General features: G+C 43.2%; 1 protein-coding gene across 4 annotated transcripts in view; it reads right to left on the reverse strand.

The window, feature by feature from the left end:
• The window catches only part of LOC115105416 (roundabout homolog 2-like), a 120,704-nt gene that overhangs the window by 21,607 nt on the left and 78,192 nt on the right, over positions 1-20,905 (reverse strand). For all 4 annotated transcript variants that reach the window (XM_065007287.1, XM_029627447.2, XM_029627445.2 and 1 more), the window contains 4 exons: positions 17,389-17,560; positions 5,866-6,068; positions 1,494-1,575; positions 263-431 (listed from right to left, as the gene is read on the reverse strand). In XM_065007287.1, coding sequence (XP_064863359.1) covers positions 263-431; positions 1,494-1,575; positions 5,866-6,068; positions 17,389-17,560 — 626 coding nt within the window. The remainder of the gene's footprint in view (positions 1-262; positions 432-1,493; positions 1,576-5,865; positions 6,069-17,388; positions 17,561-20,905) is intronic.

The raw sequence follows: 20,905 nt of genomic DNA on the forward strand, positions 1-20,905 counted from the left end.
TGTCTGTTCTACAGAAGGCACCACGAGGTTGAGCCCTATTGAACGTGGAATATCTGTCTTCCTGTCTGTTCTACAGAATGCACCACGAGGTTGAGCCCTATTGAACGTGGAATATCTGTCTTCCTGTCTGTTCTACAGAATGCACCACGAGGTTGAGCCCTATTGAACGTGAAATATCTGTCTTCCTGTCTGTTCTACAGAATGCACCACGAGGTTGAGCCCTATTGAACGTGGTCCAACTCCTACTGTCCACTCCGCTCACCTGAAGGCCTCGATGATGTATGAGGTGACGGCGGCGCCTCCCTCGTGGGCGTTGGGCTGCCAGGTGAGGGTGACACTGTTGCGCGTCACGTCGGTCACCACAGGCTTCTGGGGCGGTCCTGGCAGCTGGAAAGGTTCTGATGCCTGGGGGACAGACGAACCTCCACTCTCTGAAAATCACAATCAAATCAAATGAAGTGAAGTGCATTTAAAAAGAAACAGAGACAGAGGATGAGAGGTTAGCTGGATGGTAGTGGATCTCCTATGTATAGTGTTAGTGGATCTCCTATGTATAGTGTTAGTGTATCTCCTATGTATAGTGTTAGTGGATCTCCTATGTATAGTGTTAGTGTATCTCCTATGTATAGTGGTAGTGGATCTCCTATGTATAGTGTTAGTGGATCTCCTATGTATAGTGTTAGTGGATCTCCTATGTATAGTGTTAGTGTATCTCCTATGTATAGTGGTAGTGGATCTCCTATGTATAGTGTTAGTGTATCTCCTATGTATAGTGGTAGTGGATCTCCTATGTATAGTGATAGTGGATCTCCTATGTAGAGTGGTAGTGGATCTCCTATGTATAGTGGTAGTGCAACCATTCTCAATCTAACTGTTGTTGGAAGACTAGCACTAGTCCTTTTGTAAGTTACCTGTTGGTAAATAATTTATGTAATACGATCAATCACGGATTGAAAAGTAACATTTGTCTTCAATAAGGAATGAAATGAAACCGACCCCAGCCCTGATCACAGTAACTGACTTTGACAATTCACATCTAAAAATAAGAGTTTAGTTGTGAATTTCTGCTTGGATGTTTTTAAGATGCATTTGTAGGCACTAAATACCACCATATCAAGCTTCATCAAACAGCAGCATTTAATGTCAGCAATAAGGCATTACTTCTTCCAACTCATCATCCCTCCGCTTCGCCTTGGGCCAAACAACGCCCCTAGGTGCGATTACATCCACAATTTCACAAGACCTCTGCCTTATTTCTCCATTCACTGCCATACCTACGGCTGATAATGATCTTATATGGGCATGTAATGTCATGGAGGCAATCTAATAGTCTGTAGGGAGGTGTTTACTACAGTACATTTACCTTTCACCATGTGTGTGTGTGTGTGTGCGTGCGTGCGTGTGTGTACACGTGTGTGCATGCGTGTGCATTTACCTTTCACCGTGTGTGTGTGTGTGTGTGCATGCGTGTGTGTGCATGCGTGTGCATTTACCTTTCACCGTGAGTACTCCGCTCCATGTCGTCTCTCCGCTCGAGCTGGAAGCCACGCAGGTGTAGGCCCCTGAGTCGGTTTCCTGGCAACAAGAGAGAGGGCTCAGTTAACATCGTGTACATGCACAAAAGCACAATGCCTTTGCCTCTTCATATTCGGTGTTCCAAAGCAAAACTTTCCAGGTAAGTCAACATGAACATCTGCCTAGAACATCTGCCATGTTGACTCCAATGCTTCCCACAGTTCTGTCAAGTTGGCTTGATGTCATTTGGGTGTTGGACCATTCTTGTTACACACAGGAAACTGTTAAGAATGAAAAACCCAGCAGTGTTGCCTGTTCTTGACACAAATCTGTGCGCCTGGCACCAAATACCATACTGATTGAAGTGGATTTAGCAAGTGACATCAATAAGGGATCATAGCGTTCACCTGGATTCACCTGGTCAGTCTATGTCATGGGAAGAGCAGGTGTTCTTAATGTTTTGTATACTCAGTGTATATATGGCTTTAGAGTGTATGTTCTCAGAGCATGCACAGAACAGCTGGCAGGCATATTCACGGTCAGTTTTAACCTCTCCTGGTCCCAGTCTGTATTCTCCACATGTTTTAAGATGACCACAATCATTGCTGTTCCTAAGAACTCTAAAGCTTCATGCCACAATGACTACCGCCTTGTAGCTCTCAGTTCTGTAATCATGAAGTGCTTTGAGAGACTGGTTATGGAACACATTAACACCACCATCCCAGCCACCCTCTAGACCCACTCCAATTTCCATACCACCCCAACAGATCCATAGATGACGCAATCTCAATTGCTCTTCACACTGCCCTCCCCCACCTAGATGAGAGGAATACCTATGTGAGAATGCTGTAAATTGAATACAGATCAGCGTTCAACAGCATTGTTCTCTCCAAGCTCGTCACCAAGCTTAGGACTCTGGGTCTGAACACCTCCCTCTGCAACTGGATCCTGGACTTCCTGACGGGCCGATCCAAGGTGGTGAGGGTAGGCAACATTATCTCCTCCACACTGACCCTTAACACAGGGGCCCCACAAGGGTGTGTGCTTAGTCCCCTCCTGTACTCCTTGTACACCCACGACTGTGTGGCCACGCACAACTCCAACACCATTATCAAGTTCACTGACAACACGACGGTGGTAGGCCTGATCACCGGCAACAATGAGTCAGCCTACAGGGAGGAGGTCAGTGACCTGGCAGTGTGGTGCCGGAGCAACAACCTCTCCATCAATGTCAGCAAGAACAAGGAGCTGATCGTGGACACGCCCCCATCCACATCGACAGGGCAGCAGTAGAGCAGGTAGACAGCTTCAAGTTCAGGGTAGGAGTCCCCACTATCCATTTAATCGTATTCATGATCTAAAAGGCAAAACTGATCATAGATCAGCACTCCTATCTGAAACCCTTGATAAATATGGGCCCTGATCCTTTTGAACCAGTGTGGGAGTTTAGAGGAGGATAAAGGAGAGACCTTAAGTAACCAGAGCGGGTCTGCAAACCTCTGTGGCTCTTACTTTGCTTTATACTGAGCACTCAACAGTAACCAGCATTCTGGGCTGACAATAGCAAGTGTGTGTGTGTGTGTGTGTGTGTGTGTGTGTGTGTGTGTGTGTGTGTGTGTGTGTGTGTGCTCGCGCGTGTGCATGCGTGTGTATACTCGCAGGTGCATGTGTGTCTGTGCGTGCGTGCGTGTGTGTGATTGCGTACGTGCCTACTTTTAATTGTGTGTAGGGTAGTGCACACGTGTGTGTGTGTGTTTAAGACGATAAGTGTGGGTCAGGGAGAACATTGCCTATTAAAATTTCATTGGGAGGCTGAGAGCGAGACAAGAGCTAGAAATTGCTTACAACAGTGGAAGATGTACAAATGTAGGATCTCAATTTGATCACCATGTTGTTGCAGGAAATGCACTAATGTATTCAAGGTTTAAAATGCTTCTAAATTCAGATTTGCCCCTAAACATTTTTTTATCAATAATTCACATTTCCTGTTGCTGCAGGATTATCTTCCTGCTGTGAGAAACTGGTCAAATTAAGATCCTACACCTGTAGGGACTTTAACTCGCAGACAATGATCTAATAGTGTTGACAGCTCACCCCCAACCGCCTGGAGGTTAGTGGCCACACACACACACACACACACACACACACACACACACACACACACACACACACACACACACACACACACACACGACTAGCCTTCATGGTTAATGTAAGACCAATCTTATTCAAAACTAAAGCTAATGAATTATACAAAGCACACTACAAAAACGCACAACGAGCCAACACAATGCAATCAAGATAATAGCACTGTTGTTTGTGCTTGGTTGCCATCCACTTCTCTATACCCTTGTGTGTGTGTGTGTGTGTGTGTGTGTGTGTGTGGCCAGTTGCAGTGGCGTTGGTATAACTCAAGTCTAAGTTCCCTGTCTAAAAGCCCCAAGAGGGACAGGAGAGGTGACTCCAAGTCCAATAGTACATCACTCTTCCTAAAGGCCAGATGACCTTGAAAGAACCAGTATGGCAGCCAAGAAAGCCAATGATGTGGATGTTTGGGGCGACAGGTCCCGGGTGGTGACTGGTGATTGGAGGAGAGGATTGGGAAGGGTTAAACGGATGGGCACCTGACCATTAATCATGGTTGGCAGCTTTAGGCACTGCGCTAAACAGATAGTTAAAAATGGTTGAAGGATGAAGGTGGGGAGAGTCAACCGGGAGCCAAATGTCTAAGCTCGTTCCTGGTTGTGGAATGCGTTCCTTATTTTCTCCCCTTCCTCGATGTTCTGATATCATCTCAAGTGCACTCTCTCTCTGTGTTGTAGCATCTTCCTTGACTTCTATTTCTCTCCATCTCATATTTTCATCTCAATATCCTGTCTCTTTCTCTATTGCTTTCTTTCTTTCTCCCCCACCCCCCCTTTTCTCCCTGTCCTGTTAGTGGGAGGTTTGGCACAGTGCTGTAGTTGTAGTGTGTGTCTGGCTCTGGTCCCGAGGTAATGGGCATTGCTTCAGTCCCAGAGAGGAACAAACAGACCATCTGTCGGGTGGCCGGCCCTCTCTCCTCCACCCCATCCTCCCCTTCTTCCTGTGCCCCTCTCTGCCGTTAAAAGGAGCAACCTGATAAAAGTGGGAGAGAGCGATAAAAACAAGGAGGAAGAGTGTCCAAGATTCAAAATGATAGAAATTGACATAAGTACAGCCCATCTAGTCGAGATATGAGAAATTCACAAATACAGTGGGCAGAGGAAGTACTAAAGATTGTTTGCTATATTTTGAGTGCATGCGGTTGAAGTTTTAGCTGAACATTTTTGATGTTGGTGCATTGAGATTCTTAACTTGATCGCTCTCCCTCCTTCTCTCTTTACCTACCCCCCCCTCTCTCTCTCTCCCCCTCTCTCAATTCCCCAACAAGGATTTAATTAAAGTCACAGCAATCGTTAATCACTGTGGGCTCGACAATCAATTAATTAACACATCAGCCGGCCTGAAGCTCGCCACACACTACGGTGACCCGCAGGTGCAGCCCGCAACCCCAGAGGGCTCTGGGTAGAATGGATTTCATTAGCCGTTCGTACGCGACCACTAACGACTGCTAACGATTGCACCCGCTCATTACCTTGGCGATTATGCACCACAGACACTCAACAGCCAATTACTAAGTCAATGAGTCACCCATAAACCATAAAAAAGTCACTCCTGCGGTCCAATATTCCAATATTAATATCTTACTCTTAATTTGATTGAATTACATTGCCGAGATGTGTGTCAGAGTGGACAGCTTGTATGGCCTGTATGCCGCTCACTGTGGCCATGTCAATATATCAAGAGGACAGGTTGCCGTGGCATCTGAAAACGGCTTTCTATTGCTCGAAATGGCAGTCAGTCATAATAACACAGTGAATTAAACGAAGCTAAATACCATTAAGGATGAGTAGTTACTCATTGTGTATTTATTCCTTGTGTTATTTTTTGTATTATTTCTCTTTTTGTCTCTCTGCATTGTTGGGAAGGGCCCATAAGTAAACATTTCACTGTTAGTCTACACTTGGATTTGATTTAGTTGATTGCATTGCTTTGGAAATAACACTTGGGTGTTATTGCATGCGGTTGCTTAGTGTCACTTAGGAGAGTTACCTCAGACGATTGATATGATGAGACTTGAAGTGCGTTGAGATGCAATGTGAGGTGTTTAATTTCATATGCTATTATGCAGGGCGTGAAGGCATTTACAGAGGAGGGAAAGAGGATTGTTTGGAGCGTTCTTTCTACATTTATGAGAATCATTGAGAACATTATTTTTACGTTCTTAAGAATGATTGGGAACGTTCTTTGTACATTCCTTTCAGGTACCTGCAGGTTTGTGATCTGGAACGTTCCCTTCTCCATCAGGCTGACACGCTCGTCGCCAAGTATCCTTTGGCCATCCTTCTCCCATTGGATGCTGGGCAGAGGGTTGCCCATCACGTGGCACTGCAACTGAGCGGTGGAGCCTGGTGCCAACGTTTGATTGGCTGGCCCTTGGCGGATGATGGGCGGGACTCGGTCGGAGGGTGCTGTGTGGGGGAGGGAAGGAGGGGGAGAGAGAGGGAGAGAATGTGCATTAAGAGAGTGTGTACCACTGGGCAAACACTGGTTCAATCAACGTTGTTTCCACGTCATTTCAATTAAATTATGTTGAACCAACATGGAATAGACGTTGAATTGACATCTGTGCCCAGTGGGTAGTTGAGTGTATTCCATAAAAACACTATCCTAACCATTTTCAGCATGGAGTCCACCTCAAATTCTGTTGGGACATAACTCTTCATATTAACCCGTGCAAATCACTAACGGCAGGCGGTGTAAAAATATGCAGACGTAAAATAACGCAGCTCTCAGCAAGTCCACAAACCCCCTGTTCCTGCCCTATTTCACATCCAATCAATGACATAGATCTCTTTCGCTCGAGCGTGTAGCAATCTAGTTTTTCTCTGTTGCTCTAGAGACGATTTATATGTGAAATAAAACAGCGGTTCAATGAAGTTGTCATTTATTGGTTAGATGTTAAAGGGATAGTTAAATAAAAATACGATAATTTCAGTGTCTAGTTTAACAAAACTGTGTGGACTGCAGTCACTCCTTGTCGGTAGACTGCTTTCAAGGTATGGAAAGAAATATCGAAATATTAATTTAGCCGAATCTGTCCCTGTAATGTCAACTTTCTGTCAAAAGGAAGGTCTACCCATGGCAGTTACTCTACTGAACGGGAGTGTTTTGCCAGTGCAGGCCTTTATTTACCATAACATCTTCACTCATATTGCTTTCTCCCACTGTACAGCATTGTTGTGGCTTAACACGTCAAAGTAGCGCTGAATAATTTAATATTTGTTTGACTAAACCTGGAAATTCTTCTTGAATCGGGGAGGTGGAGGACCATGAATAAGTCATTGACGAGTCAATTACTTTGGCATTTACCATTCCCTCTCCAGTATTAAACCGTTCTGATGGTAAACCCTAGGACATTAGACTGCTGTGATTGGGTACATGCTGAGATTAGGTTTGCAATATTCGGCTTTGTTCCAAGAGGCCAAGAGGATACTTATATGAACAAACATCATGGAAAGGAAACATAATCTTTCACAACATACCACCAAGGTTGTGGAGTCAATTTCTGCATTAGTCCACATTCTAAGCGGGTTTGGTTACAGGTGTGCTAAATAGCCATATGGCGTAAATGGCTTCACTGAAGATACAGTACATATCGAAATGACCTGCCTTCATAGAAGCTAAAAATGGAATGGAGGAGCAGAGTATGTGTGTGCATTATTGTGTTTGAGTATTTCTGTGTGTGCATTATCGTGTTTGAGTATTTCTGTGTGTGCATTATTGTGTTTGAGTATTTCTGTGTGTGTATTATTGTGTTTGAGTATTTATGTGTGTGCATTATTGTGTTTGAGTATTTCTGTGTGTGTATTATTGTGTTTGAGTATTTCTGTGTGTGCATTATTGTGTTTGAGTATTTCTGTGTGTGCATTATTGTGTTTGAGTATTTCTGTGTGTGTATTATTGTGTTTGAGTATTTCTGTGTGTGTATTATTGTGTTTGAGTATTTCTGTGTGTGTATTATTGTGTTTGAGTATTTCTGTGTGTGCATTATTGTGTTTGAGTATTTCTGTGTGTGTATTATTGTGTTTGAGTATTTCTGTGTGTGTATTATTGTGTTTGAGTATTTCTGTGTGTGTATTATTGTGTTTGAGTATTTCTGTGTGTGCATTATTGTGTTTGAGTATTTCTGTGTGTGTATTATTGTGTTTGAGTATTTCTGTGTGTGTATTATTGTGTTTGAGTATTTCTGTGTGTGTATTATTGTGTTTGAGTATTTCTGCGCGTTTGTGTGAAAAGGGAACCGTGTCCACTGCACAGTCAGATATGAAGTATAATTACCTTTTGAAGTGTATTGACATTTTCTGCATTGACTAATATCGAGCAATATGGAACATGCAGATGTAGGATCTTAATTCTATCACCCCGTTGTTGCAGGACATTTCCTGCACAGCAGGAGATGCCAACTTGTAATGTATTCACATTTTTAAAATGCGTCTAAAGTTTGTCATTTACACTTAAAAATGGCAGACTTGATATGTCCTAACACATAATGGATCAACCGCTAGAAAAATGTCCCTGAATTATAATCCACACAACATTTCACATTTCCTGTTCAAATGAAGATCCTACATACAGTATGTAAGTAGTGCACAGTACATCAATAGTGTACTCCTTGTTTAACCCCTTGGCACTAAATCCCATCCCTCCATAGACTGTTTACCCTGTAGTGAAACACAGGCCCTGGCTATATACTCACTAGACCACCATGCCCTGCAAACAGAGGCCAGCCAATGTACATATATGGATCTGTCTATGCCACCTCTGTATGTCTGTGTGCACACCATCATGTAAACACCACTGTCTGTGTGCACACCATCATGTAAACACCACTGTCTGTGTGCTGACATCTTACAGAGTAACATTCATGAACTATGACTATGACAAAGGGAAAATTAAAAAACAAATATATCTGTTAGCAAAACGTACAAGTGCATTGTTGTCTGTATGCTAGGCAGGGAAAGGCTAGCTAAGCTACAGTGCTTTGAGGCAGATGTGGAGCACAGATGCATCTAAACAACAGTTTATCCCCTTCCTTACTGGGCGCGGCGCGATGAGGGGAGCATATGTTTCCGGCGAGGTTAATTTGCATAGCGCCATTGCGACTTGTCCTGTTTGATTACGTCTCGCTTTACCTCCTGCTGTTCGCTCATTTGGGGGACTGGTGGGGGGCGATGATTTTTAATTTGGGGCGGCTTTGAAGAGTTTTTAATTTATTTAGGTTTAAGCAGTTGTGAAGGGAGTGATGGAGGGTGGAGGGACTGGCAGGGGGGGGGGGGGGGGGGGGGGTGTAGTCCATCGGCCAAACCAGCAGTCCATGAAATATGTCCAAATAAAACATGGTGATAAGGTAGTCGGGAAAAGGATGCTTCCCAACGGCACCCTATTCCTGTTAAAGTGCACTACTTTTGACCTAGGGCTCTGGTCAAAAGTAGTGCACTATAAAGGGAAGAGGATGGCATATGGGATATACTCAAAGTGTTAGAAGGTAATGGGATTTGAATGTGGGGTTTGTACGAGGAAGGTGCTGGGTTGGGTTTGGGAGGTAGGTTAATTGAAGCCAGCTGTGTGTGATAGTGAGGCCTAGGGGCTAATCAACTTACTCTAGAGCAGGTATTCCTAAACTGGGGTATGCATACCCCCCTGCCGGCAGGGGTACGCCAAATAAAAATGTGATTCACATTTTTTATTTTTTATCTTCACATTTTCAAACAGTCCATTTATATTTTCCAACGGGTTCCAGTGAGTTTTTTTTCCTCGCCTGACTAGCCTTCACTGCCAAAAATAAAATGAAACCATCTAGTGTTCAGAGAAATAACAACACAATGTCAAATACAGGTAGTCAAATAACTAACATCCAATCACATTAACCGTTATTCCCTGGCGGGAATTCCACTATCGGCCCATATGTAGCCAAACATAGCTGCTGCTCATTCCATTTGCTCGAAAATGGCACATACCAGCTCTACTGGTAGTACTGCTACTACCAGCAGTACTACATCTGCACCTGTCGACGACACAAGTTGTTCTGCTTCCACGAGCACATCCAATGTTTGCATCAGTAATTATACATTTGTTGTTAGCCCAGCTAGCATGGACACTGACAGTTGTGAATCTGATGCAGCCGAAAAGCTACTGCCCCTTTACCAGGGAAAGCACAGAACAACAGACAGGGACGTTGGACCATCGAAGAGGCGCAAATATGATAAGAACTACATTGATTTGAGGTTCACTTATATTTGGAGTAGTGCCTTTCCTCAGCCACAGTGTGTTATATGTGCAAAAGTACTATCTCACAACTCGATGAAACCTTCACTCTTTATTTTTTTATTAGATTTTTTATTTCACCTTTATTTAACCAGGTAGGCAAGTTGAGAACAAGTTCTCATTTACAATTGCGACCTGGCCAAGATAAAGCAAAGCAGTTCGACACATACAACGACACAGAGTTACACATGGAGTAAAACAAACATACAGTCAATAATACAGTATAAACAAGTCTATATACGATGTGAGCAAATGAGGTGAGATAAGGGAGGTAAAGGCAAAAAAAGGCCATGGTGGCAAAGTAAATACAATATAGCAAGTAAAACAGTGGAATGGTAGATTTGCAATGGAAGAATGTGCAAAGTAGAAATAAAAATAATGGGGTGCAAAGGAGCAAAATAAATTAATTATTTAAATACAGTAGGGAAAGAGGTAGTTGTTTGGGCTAAATTATAGGTGCCGGACATTTAGAAACAAAACATGCCAATTACAAAAATAAACCACAGAGATTTTTTTGCGAGAATTAAAACGACTTTCGAGTAGTAAGACATGTATAAAAGCAACAGATACCATTATAAAAAGGGTCTAGAAGGGTCTTATATGGTGAGCTACCGAGTGGCTAGGACAGGCAAGCAGCATTCTATTGTGGAGGACTTAATTGGGACGGCAGGTAGCCTAGTGGTTAGAGCATTGAACTAGTAACTGAAAGGTTGCATGATCAAATCCTCGAGCTGACAAGGTAAAAATCTGTTGTTCTGCCCCTGAACAAGGCAGTTATTCCTGCTGTTGGGACAATGCTGGGGGAAAAGTCAAAAGAAAAACTATACAGGCAATGTCTTCATCAAACAACACTGTTTCATGATGCATCAGTGACATGGCAGGAGATGTCTTGAAACAATTACTGCTTCGCATACAAGCCAGTTACAGCTGCATGAGTCAACAGACGTGGCGGGCCTGGCATAGCTCCTGGTATATGTCCGATACGTTTATTGGGGGTCAATTAAGGAAGACATCCTCTACTGGAAACCAGGACAACAGGAGAGGATATTTTTAAAGTACTGGACAGCTTTGTGACATCAAATGAACTTTGGTGGTCAAGATGTGTTGGTATCTGTACTGACGGTGCAAAAGACAGGACGACATAGTGGAGTGGTAACACACGTGCAAGCAGTTGCTCCCAAGGCCACTTGCATACATACACTGCAGCATCCACTGAGAGGCTCTTGCTGCCAATGGAATGTCTGACAGCTTGAAATACGTTTTGGACAATACAGTGAAAATGGTTCATTTTGTAAAAGCATGGCCCCTGCATTAAGACTAGGAAACACTGTCATCACTGATAAATACACGATAATTGAGAATTCCCATAAGCATTTCTCTACGGCTGGCCTGCTTTCCACCTGGTTACCCCGGCCAACAGCTCTGCACCCCCCACAGCAACTGGCCCAAGCCCCCCCCCCCCCACTTCTCCTTTCCTCAAATTCAGACAGCTGATGTCCTGAAAGTGCTGCAAAATCTGGACCCCTACAAATCAGGTGGGCTAGACAATCTGGACCCTCTCTTCTTAAAATTATGTGTTGCTATTGTTTCAACCCCTATTACTAATCAGTTCAACCTCTATTTTGTATAGTCTGGGATTCCTAATGATTGGAAAGTGGCCGCGGTCATCCCCCTCTTCATAGGAGTGTTCACTCTAGACCCAAACTGTTACAGACCTATATCCATCCTGCCCTGCCTTTCTAAAGTCTTTGAAAGCCAAGTGAACAAACAGATCACCGACCATTTCGAATTCCACTGTACCTTCTCCGCTATGCAATCTGGTTTCTGAGCTGGTGACGGGTGCACCTCAGCCACCCTCAAGGTCCTAAATGATATCATAACCTCCATCGATAATTGACAGTACTGTGCAGCTGTCTTAATCGACCTGGCCAAGACTTTCGACTCTGTCAATCACTGTATTCTTATCGGCAGACTCAACAGCCTTGGTTTCTCCAATGACTGCTTCGCCTAGTTCACTAACTACTTCTCAGATAGAGATCAGTGTGTCAAATCGGAGGGCCTCTGGCAGTCTCTATGTGGGTGGAACAGGGTTCAATTCAAGGGCCGACACTTTTCTCCATATATATCAATGATGTCGCTCTTGCTGCGGGTGATTCTTTGATCCACCTCTAGGCAGATGACACCATTCTGTATACATCTGGCCCTTCTTTGGACACTGTGTTAACAAACCTCCAAACAAGCTTTTTGAATGCAGTCTATCACAGTGCCATCCGTTTTTGTCACCAAAGCCCCATATACTACCCACATTACATTACATTTACATTTAAGTCATTTAGCAGACGCTCTTATCCAGAGCGACTTACAAATTGGTGCTTTCACCTTATGACATCCAGTGGAACAGCCACTTTACAATAGTGCATCTAAGTCTTTTAAGGGGGGGGGGGGGTGAGAAGGATTACTTTATCCTATCCTGTGACCGGTATGTTCTCTATGTTCTCGCTGGCTGGTCCTCACTACATATTCAACGCCAAACCCACTGGCTCCAGGTCATCTACAAGACCTTGCTAGGTAAAGCTCCGCCTTATCTCAGCACACTGGTAACCACAGCAACACCCATCCATAGCATGCACTCCAGCAGGTATATTTCACTGGTCATCCCAAAAGCCAACACCTCTTTGGCTGCTTTTCCTTACAGTTCTCTTCTGCCAATGACTGGAACGAATTGCAAAAAAAAAAAAAATCACTGAAGTTGGAGACTTACAGTTGAAGTCGTACGTTTACATACACCTTAGCCAAATACATTTAAACTCAGTATTTCACAATTCCTGACATTTAATGCAAAAAAATTTTTTTATATAAAAATTCCCTGCCTTAGCTCAGTTAGGATCACCACTTTATTTTAAGAATGTGAAATGTCAGAATAATAGTAGAGAGAATGATTTATTTCAGCTTGTATTTCTTTCATCGCATTCCCAGTGGGTCAGAAGTTTAAATACTCAATTAGTATTTGGAAGCATTGCCTTTAAATTGTTTAACTTGGGTCAAACATTTTGGATAGTCTTCCATAAGCTTCCCACAATAAGTTGGATTCATTTTGGCCCATTCCTCCTGACAGAGCTGGTGTAAGGGAGTCAGGCATGTAGGCCTCCTTGCTCGCACCCGCCTTTTCAGTTCTGCCCACACATTTTCTATAGGATTGAGGTCAGGGCTTTGTGATGGCCACTCCAATACCTTGACTTTGTTGTCCTTAAGCCATTTTTCCACAACTGTGGAAGTATGCTTGGGGTCGTTATCCATTTGGAAGACCCATTTGCGACCAAGATGTAACTTCCTGACTGATGTCTTGAGATGTTGCTTCAATATATCCACATTATTTTCCTCCCTCATGATGCCATCTATTTTGTGAAGTGCACCAGTCCCTCCCGCAGCAAAGCACCCCCACAATATGATGCTGCCACTCCCGTGCTTCACGGTTGGGATGGTGTTCTTCGGCATGCAAGCCTCCCCCTTTTTCCTCCAAACATAACGATAGTCATTATGGCCAAACAGTTATATTTTTGTTTCATCAGACCAGAGGATATTTCTCCAAAAAGTACGATCTTTGTACCCATGTGCAGTTGCAAACCGTAGTCTGGCTTTTTTATGGTGGTTTTGGAGCAGTGACTTCTTCCTTGCTGAGCGGCCTTTCAGGTTATGTCTATATAGCTTTCTCTCCCGCTCTTCTCTCTCTCTCTCTCTCTCTCTCCCTCTCTCTCTCCCTCTCTCGGTTGTCTGTGTTTCAGTCCCAGTCCCAAGGGGCCATTACGTTTAAGTTAATACCAGCCATCAAAGAGGAGACGCCAAGCAAGGAGCCGAAGGTAAGGTCCTGCTGCTGTCCTGCCGTATTCATTATGCTGATCGGGTTTCACTGCTCACTGCCTCTAGTGCTGGGCCCCATATTCACAAAGACTTTCAGAGTATCTCAGAGTGTTGATCAAGGATCAGGTCCCCCATCTTATTCATTATGATTTGAAAGACAAAACTGATCTTAGATCAGTGTTGGGGACCTACTCTGAGAATGTAGTTTAGCAAACTACCAATTACTTCACACTGAAAGAAGTTAAGCTACGCTAAATCAACCCCTAAGAAAAATTGAATTCATTTAACTCGCATGACTTTGAAAAATGATTTCACGACATCCAAACTACTTAATGAAAAAACATACCATATGTAGTTAGTTCATTACTCCTCAACACTGTCAGCAAGCTACATGTAGTTAGTTAACTACTCCCCAACACTGTCAGCAAGCTACATGTAGTTAGTTCACTACTCCCCAACACTGTCAGCAAGCTACATGTAGTTAGTTCACTACTCCCCAACACTGTCAGCCATCTACATGTAGTTAGAGACCATGGTGCTTGCCTACGGAGCTGTGAGGGGAACGGCACCTCAGTACCTCCAGGCTCTGATCAGGCCCTACACCCAAACAAGGGCACTGCGTTCATCCACCTCTGGCCTGCTCGCCTCCCTACCACTGAGGAAGTACAGTTCCCGCTCAGCCCAGTCAAAAATGTTCGCTGCTCTGGCCCCCCAATGGTGGAACAAACTCCCTCACGACGCCAGGACAGCGGAGTCAATCACCACCTTCCGGAGACACCTGAAACCCCACCTCTTTAAGGAATACCTAAGATAGGATAAAGTAATCCTTCTTACCCCCCCCCCCCCTTAAAAGATTTAGATGCACTATTGTAAAGTGGCTGTTCCACTGGATATCATAAGGTGAATGCACCAATTTGTAAGTCGCTCTGGATAAGAGCGTCTGCTAAATGACTTAAATGTAAATGTAAATATAGGACTCGTTTTACTGTGGATATAGATACTTTTGTATCGGTTTCCTCCAGCATCTTCACAAGGTCATTTGATGTTGTTCTGGGATTGATTTGCACTTTTCCCACCAAAGTACGTTCATCTCTAGGAGACAGAACGCATCTCCTTCCTGAGCGGTATGATGGCGCTTGGTATGATGGCACTTCAGGCGCTTGGAAATTGTTCCCAAGGATGAACCAGTCGTGTGGAGGCCTCTGAGGTCTTGGCTGATTTTTTGATTTTCCCATGATGTCAAGCAAAGATGCACTGAGTTTGAAGGTAGGCCTTGAAATACATCCACAGGTACATTATGTCAATTAGCCAATCAGAAGCTTCTCCCTCGCTCGTTATCAAGGGGCAAAGTATTGACACATTGTTTTTAATTGAGATATGAACTTAAAATTTTCTTTACTGACCATCATTTTCACTTGTCTGACCGCTTGCAAGATGACGAGTTTCTCACACGACTGGCTTATCTGGGTGATGCTTTTTCTTGCCTGAATGATCTTAATCTAGGATTACAGTGTCTCTCCGCAACTATATTCAATGTGCAGGACAAAATGGAGACTATGATTATGAAGTTTTTCTCTGTCTGCATTAACAAGGACAACACACAGGTCTTTCCATCATTGTATGATTTTTTGTGTGCAAATGAACTCAAGCTTATGGACAATGTCCAACATGATATAGAGAAGCACCTGAGTGAGTTGGGTGAGCAATTACGCAGGTACTTTCCCGAAACGGATGACACAAACAACTGGATTCCTTATCCCTTTCATGCCCTGCATCCAGTCAACTTACCGATATCTGAACAAGAGAGTCTCATCGAAATTGCAACAAGTGGTTCTGTGAAAACTGAATTTAATCAGGAGCCACTGCCAGATTTCTGGATTAGGCTGCGCTCAGAGTATCCGGTCTTGGCAAATCGCACTTTTAAGACACTGATGCCCTTTGTAACCAAGTACCTACAGTATGTGAGAGTGGATTCTCAGCCCTCACTAGCATGAAAACTAAATACAGGCACAGACTGTGTGGAAAATAATTTAAAGACTGAGACTCTCTCAGTTTTATGCATCCTTTCCAGCACACCCTTCTCATGAACCTGTGGTGAGTTATTCACAATTTTCTATGAACAAATAAGGTTTTATGTGTAAGACAGGTAAATAAAGTAAGTAAATAAAGTGAGTAAAATTATTGATTATTATTATATTATTTGTGCCCTGGTCCTATAAGAGCACTTTGTCACTTCCCACGAGCCTGGTTGTGACAAAAACTCACACTCATTCTTATGTTTAATAAATGTATTGTATAGTGTGTGTGTGTGGCAGGCTTACAATGATGGCAAAAAATAACATTTGAGAGTGCCTTGACCCTGGTGCTAGAGGGGGTACGCAGCTGGAGGTTGAATGTTTGAAGGGGTACGGGACTATAAAAAGTTTGGGAACCACTGCTCTAGAGAAACCCATGCTAGGTTTCTGTCAGAGGTTAGTGTGCAATCACACACACACGCAAAGGCACACACACGAAAAGGCACACACACGCAAAGGCACACACACGCAAAGGCACACACACGCAAAGGCACACACACACAGGCACACAAACTGAAACACACACACAGACACACACACTCATTGAGGCTGTTTTGGATGCTTTGGCATGACTTGTGTTTACGGCACTGTGGGAATCCAATCTTTAACGAGACAGTCATTACTGTATAGCCTCACATGCACCGAAGCGCAATGCCTTTGCCTCTACACATTCTGTGTTCCAAAGCAAATTGTTTGAGGTAAGTCAACATAAACATCTGCCTAGAATCTACGGGCTATCTGTAGATACACTGAGTATACAAAACATTAGGAACACTTTCCTAATATTGAGTTGCACCTTTTCAGATCGCTGCAGCTGCAGCTGGCGACTGGAACGAGCTGCAAAGAAAAACACTCCAACTGGACAGTTTTATCTCAATCTCTTCATTCAAAGACTCAATCATGGACACTCTTACTGACAGTTGTGGCTGATTTGCGTGATGTACTGTTGTCTCTACCTTCTTCCCTTTGTGCTGTTGTCTGTGCCCAATAATATTTGTACCATGTTTTGTGCTGCTACCATATTGTTGTCATGTTGTGTTGCTACCATGCTGTGTTGTCATGTGTCGCTGCCTTGCTATGTTGTTGTCTTAGGTCTCTTTTTATGTAGTGTTGTGTTGTCTCTCTTGTTGTGATGTGTGTTTTGTCCTATATATATATATATATATATATTTTTTTTTTTAATCACAGCCCCCGTCCCCTTGGAGGCCTTTTGGTAGGCCGTCATTGTGAATAAGATTTTGTTCTTAACTGACTTGCCTAGTTAAATAAAGGTTAAATTAATAAAATAAAAATGAATGCTTTGTACACTCAGTGTATGTGCTGTGACTGAGTGTGTGTTTGTCTGTCCCTGACTTGTGTGTATGAGCACCTTGATATACAATATATTTGTGTATCTGCACTTGCATGTTTATGTGCTATCATTTGTGTGTACATTCATCTGTCCCTGAACACTTTTTCAATATATTTACGACAGATCTGTGAGTGTGTGTGTGTGCGTGTGTTTGTTTGTGTTCCTCCCACAGACACTAACCACTCTCGACCTCCAGCAGGGCCTTGGTGAGGATGCTCCCGGCCACAGAGATGGCCTGACAGATGTAGTATCCCGAGTCCTCACTGAGGACGTCTGTGATGGTCAGCTCCCCGCTCAGAGACACAGAGTATCGGCCGGACTGGGCAGCTTCCTGGATGGGGAACAGCAGGATCTGGGGAGGCAGGAAATGACACAACACCACATAACAGGTAGGCTGAAACCAGTCAGCACATGGGGGATAAAACATCACAACACCATGTCACACAACCGGTAGGCTGAAACTGGTCAGCACAGGTAAAGCATATAATTTTTTACTGTAATTTGCTCAGATCATTGTAAGAATGAGATATTTGTCTTTATGTACATTTTAACTTCTTTTCACTCTGTCAAATTGTGGCGTAGCTAAAAGGTTGTTGATCCGTCCTCAGTTTTTTCCTATCACGGCCATTAAACTCTAACTGTTTTTAAGTCACCGTTGGCCTCATGGTGAAATCCCTGAGCGGTTTCCTTCCTCTCCGGCAACTGAGTTAGGAAGAACGCATGTATCTTTGTAGTGACTGGGCGTATTGATACACCATCTAAAGTGTAATTAATAACTTCACCATGCTCAAAGGGATGTTCAATGTCTGCTTTTTTTTTTTTTACTGATCCACCAACAGGTGCCCTTCTTTGTGAGGTATTGGAAAACCTCCCTGGTCTTTGTGGTTGAATCTTTGTTTGAAATTCACTGCTTGACTGAGGGACCTTACAGATAATTGTATGTGTGGGGTACAGAGATGACATAGTCATTCAAAAATCATGTTATACATTATTATTGCACACAGAGAGAGTCCATGCAACGTATTATGTGACAAGCAAATGTTTTATACTGAACTCATTTCGACTTCCCATAATAAAAAGGAGGAATACTTGTTGACTCAAGACATTTCAGCTTTTCATTTTTTATGATTTCGTAAACATTTCTAAAAACATAATTCCATTTTGACATTATGGGGTATTGTGTGAAGGCCAGTGACACAAAAACTCTAGTTAATAAATTTTAAATGCAGACTGTAACACAACAAAATGTGGAAAAAGTCAAGGGGTGTGAATACTTTCTGAAGGCACTGTATGTGTGTGTGTGTGTGTTTGTTACATGCATGCAGTGTAAATACACTACCAGTCAAATGTTTGGACAAACCTACTCATTCAAGGGTTTTTCTTTATTTTGACTATTTCTACATTGTAGAATAGTGGGGGAAAAAGTGTTAAACAACTGATATTATATTATTCAAAGTAGCCACCTTTTGCCCAGCGCTTGGCATTCTCTCAAACAGATGCACCTGGAATGCTTTTCCAACAGTCTTGAAGGAGTTCCCACATATAGTGGGGCAAAAAAGTATTTAGTCAGCCACCAATTGTGCAAGTTCTCCCACTTAAAAAGACGAGTTAGGCCTGTAATTTACATCATAGGTACACTTCAACTATGATAGACAAAATGAGGGGGAAAAAATCAGAAAATCACATTGTAGGATTTTTAATGAATTTATTTGCAAATTATGGTGGAAAATAAGTATTTGGTCAATAACAAAAGTTTATCTCAATACTTTCTCATATACCCTTTGATGGCAATGACAGAGATCAAACATTTTCTGTAAGTCTTCACAAGGTTTTCACACACTGTTGCTGGTATTTGGCCCATTCCTCCATGCAGATATCCTCTAGACCAGTGATGTTTTGGGGCTGTTGCTGGGTAACACAGACTTTCAACTCCCTCCAAATATTTCTATGGGGTTGAGATCTGGAGACTGGCTATGCCACTCCAGGACCTTGAAATGCTTCTTACGAAGCCACTCCTTCGTTGCCCGGGTGGTGTGTTTGGGATCATTGTCATGCTGAAAGACCCAGCCACGTTTCATCTTCAATACCCTTGCTGATGGAAGGAGGTTTTCACTCAAAATATCATGATACATGGCCCCATTCATTCTCTCCTTTACACGGATCAGTCGTCCTGGTCCCTTTGCAGAAAAACAGCCCCAAAGCATGATGTTTCCACCCCCATGCTTCACAGTAGGTATGGTGTTCTTTGGATGCAACTCAGCATTCTTTGTCCTCCAAACATGACGAGTTGAGTTTTTACGAAAAAGTTATATTTTGGTTTCATCTGACCATATGACATTCTCCCAATCTTCTTCTGGATCATCCAAATGCTCTCTAGCAAACTTCAGACAGGCCTGGACATGTACTGGCTTAAGCAGGGGGACACGTCTGGCACTGCAGGATTTGAGTCCCTGGCGGCGTAGTGTGTTACTGATGGTAGGCTTTGTTACTTTGATCCCAGCTCTCTGCAGGTCATTCACTAGGTCCCCCCGTGTGGTTCTGGGATTTTTGCTCACTGTTCTTGTGATCATTTTGACCCCACGGGGTGAGATCTTGCGTGAAGCCCCAGATAGAGGGAGATTATCAGTGGTCTTGTATGTCTTCCATTTCCTAATAATTGCTCCCACAGTTGATTTCTTCAAACCAAGCTGCTTACCTATTGCAGATTCAGTCTTCCTAGCTTGGTGCAGGTCTACAATTTTGTTTCTGGTGTCCTTTGACAGCTCTTTGGTCTTGGCCATAGTGGAGTTTGGAGTGTGACTGTTTGAGGTTGTGGACAGGTGTCTTTTATACTGATAACAAGTTCAAACAGGTGCCATTAATACAGGTAACGAGTGGAGGACAGATGAGCATCTTAAAGAAGAAGTTACAGGTCTGTGAGAGCCAGAAATCTTGCTTGTTTGTAGGTGACCAAATACTTATTTTCCACCATAATTTGCAAATAAATTCATTAAAAATCCTACAATGTGATTTTCTGGATTTTTTTTCTAATTTTGTCTGTCATAGTTGAAGTGTACCTATGATGAACATTACAGGCCTCTCTCATCTTTTTAAGTGGGAGAACTTGCACAATTGGTGGCTGACTAAATACTTTTTTGCCCCACTGTATGCTGAGCACTTGTTGGCTGCTTTTCCTTCACTCTGCAGTCCAACTCATCCCAAACCATCTCCATTGGGTTGAGGTCGGGTGATTGTGGAGGCCAGGTCATCTGATGCAGCACTCAATCACTCTCCTTCTTTGTCAAATAGCCCTTGCACAGCTTGGAGGTGTGTTGGGCCATTTTCCTGTAGAAAAACAAATGATAGTCCCACTAAGCACAAACCAGATGGGATGGTGCATCGTTGCAGAATTCTGTGGTAGCCATGCTGGTAAGTGTGCCTTGAATTCTAAATCACCAATCCACCTCCTCCTCCATGCTTCACGGTGGGAACTACAGATGCGTAGATCATTCATTTACCTACTCTGTGTCTCACAAAGACACAGAAGTTGGAACCAAAAATCTTAAATTTGGACTCAAAGACCAAAGGACAGATTTCCACCGGTTTAATGTCCATTGCTCATGTTTCTTAACCCAAGTAAGTCTCTTCTTGGTATTGGTGTCCTTTAGTAGTGGTTTCTTTGCAGGAATTCGACCACGAAGTCCTGATTCAAGCTGTC

This window comes from Oncorhynchus nerka, linkage group LG22, assembly GCF_034236695.1.
Source record: "Oncorhynchus nerka isolate Pitt River linkage group LG22, Oner_Uvic_2.0, whole genome shotgun sequence".
In the NCBI taxonomy this organism is placed as follows: Eukaryota; Metazoa; Chordata; class Actinopteri; order Salmoniformes; family Salmonidae; genus Oncorhynchus; species Oncorhynchus nerka.